General features: G+C 58.0%; 1 protein-coding gene across 2 annotated transcripts in view; it reads right to left on the reverse strand.

The window, feature by feature from the left end:
* The window catches only part of PPRC1 (peroxisome proliferator-activated receptor gamma, coactivator-related 1), a 20,950-nt gene extending 19,446 nt beyond the window's left edge, over positions 1–1,504 (reverse strand). For both annotated transcript variants that reach the window (XM_023511696.1, XM_003787226.2), the window contains exon 1: positions 1,283–1,504. In XM_023511696.1, coding sequence (XP_023367464.1) covers positions 1,283–1,435 — 153 coding nt within the window. In that variant the 5' untranslated portion in view covers positions 1,436–1,504. The remainder of the gene's footprint in view (positions 1–1,282) is intronic.

Raw genomic sequence — 1,504 nt, forward strand, 5'->3', positions numbered from 1 at the left:
TATGTGGCTGGCCCCTTAGCCGCTTGAGCCACGGGCGCCAAGACCCAGGTAGCAACTTTTAAGAAACCCTCTACTGAAGACAGTAAAACCAGTAACACTTTTTAGGTATGAAGGACTGAAAGCTGAGAAGAATTTGACCCCCCCAAAATTCCTCCTTGTCCAATACATGTTCAACTAGTGCTGAATAGCCCTCAAACCACCTCCAACTTTTCCTATCCCCAGCAAAAATTCCAGAGAACCTTAAATACGGCCCACACCAGTTCCTGTGTCAGTTCCCAGGAGCAGGCCTTAGCTGCCTCCTCAAAAGAAATGCTGGAAGAAAAAAGGGTAAGAGGGAAGATACTCTTTCCCTTACCTAAGCTTGTCCCAGGTTTATGTTGACACTCCCATGCCCCTTGAATCACTAATGAGGCAGAACTGCAGGCAACGAAAACGCCAGGGCCAATGACTCACAACCCACCCCAAGCCGGTCGGACAGAAGCAGCCATAAGCTCACTCCTCTGCAGCCCTTCAGCCTCAGCCCTCTAATTTTTCCATCACACTCCATCATCCACAGGGAACAGACTCCTCGAACATCTGGAAAGTCCATCAGTAGAGAGGCGCTGCGAACCGAAGCAGTAGGGAAAAAAAACTCCAGGGCTTTAAGCAAAGTTGACTATCAGCCCCAACCTTCCTGACCCGACCCGTGAAGCCCAGGCCGGAGATGGCGGGACTGGCTAAGACACACCCAGTTACCAGCAGTGTGGCTCCAGGGATGATACTAGATGCCCGACTGCCTGGAACGCGAGCCACGTGGACATCGCTTCCCTGCCCCCACGTGGACCGGCGGTCCGCGCCCCCCTCTACCAGGAACCCAACCCACGTGGGTGCCTGGGCCGCCTAGAGGGGGAGGGGAAGCAGACAAGTTCTCCCGGGAAAATTGTTCCCCCCACCCCACGTGGCTCCGAAAAGAGAACCGCTGCGCTGGGCAAGAGGAGGCGCACTAAGCATCTTTAATGGGAAAGTCTTTGACTCTTAAGTCCAAATCCCTGACCCCGCATCGTGGGCCATGTTTCCGACACCCGGCTCTGACCCACTGGCGTTCCCCAGAAATGGCTGTAGAGACTCTGCCTCTGCTTGCCTTCCCCCAACAAATGGCTTAAGTCTACTTGACCTGACCTAGCTCCTGTGGCCACCCGGCATCAACTCTCAGGCGCTTCCTCCCTCTCCTGTGGCGTCCACGTGTCACCGCCCGGCACACATCGCTTTGCTGCCAGCTGCGGGCCGCCCGCCAGCCTCTCACCTGCTCTCCGCCGCTCACAGCGCCCAAGGTCCCATACGGCACTTGGCTTCGACTCCCCCAACCGCTGCCGCGGACTCCACCACCGGGGTCTGGGCCGGGGCCCCCACCCGGAGGCGGCGCGACTCCATCTCTCCGTCCCCGGCGCGCCGCCATCTTGGCCCCTGAACACCCAGCGCTGCTGGGATCGCCGGCGCCGCCTCGCCCAGCAGATTGTAGGAAAGG

Source organism: Otolemur garnettii, unplaced genomic scaffold (genome assembly GCF_000181295.1).
Source record: "Otolemur garnettii isolate 467f Iridium unplaced genomic scaffold, OtoGar3 scaffold00021, whole genome shotgun sequence".
Taxonomy (NCBI): Eukaryota; Metazoa; Chordata; class Mammalia; order Primates; family Galagidae; genus Otolemur; species Otolemur garnettii.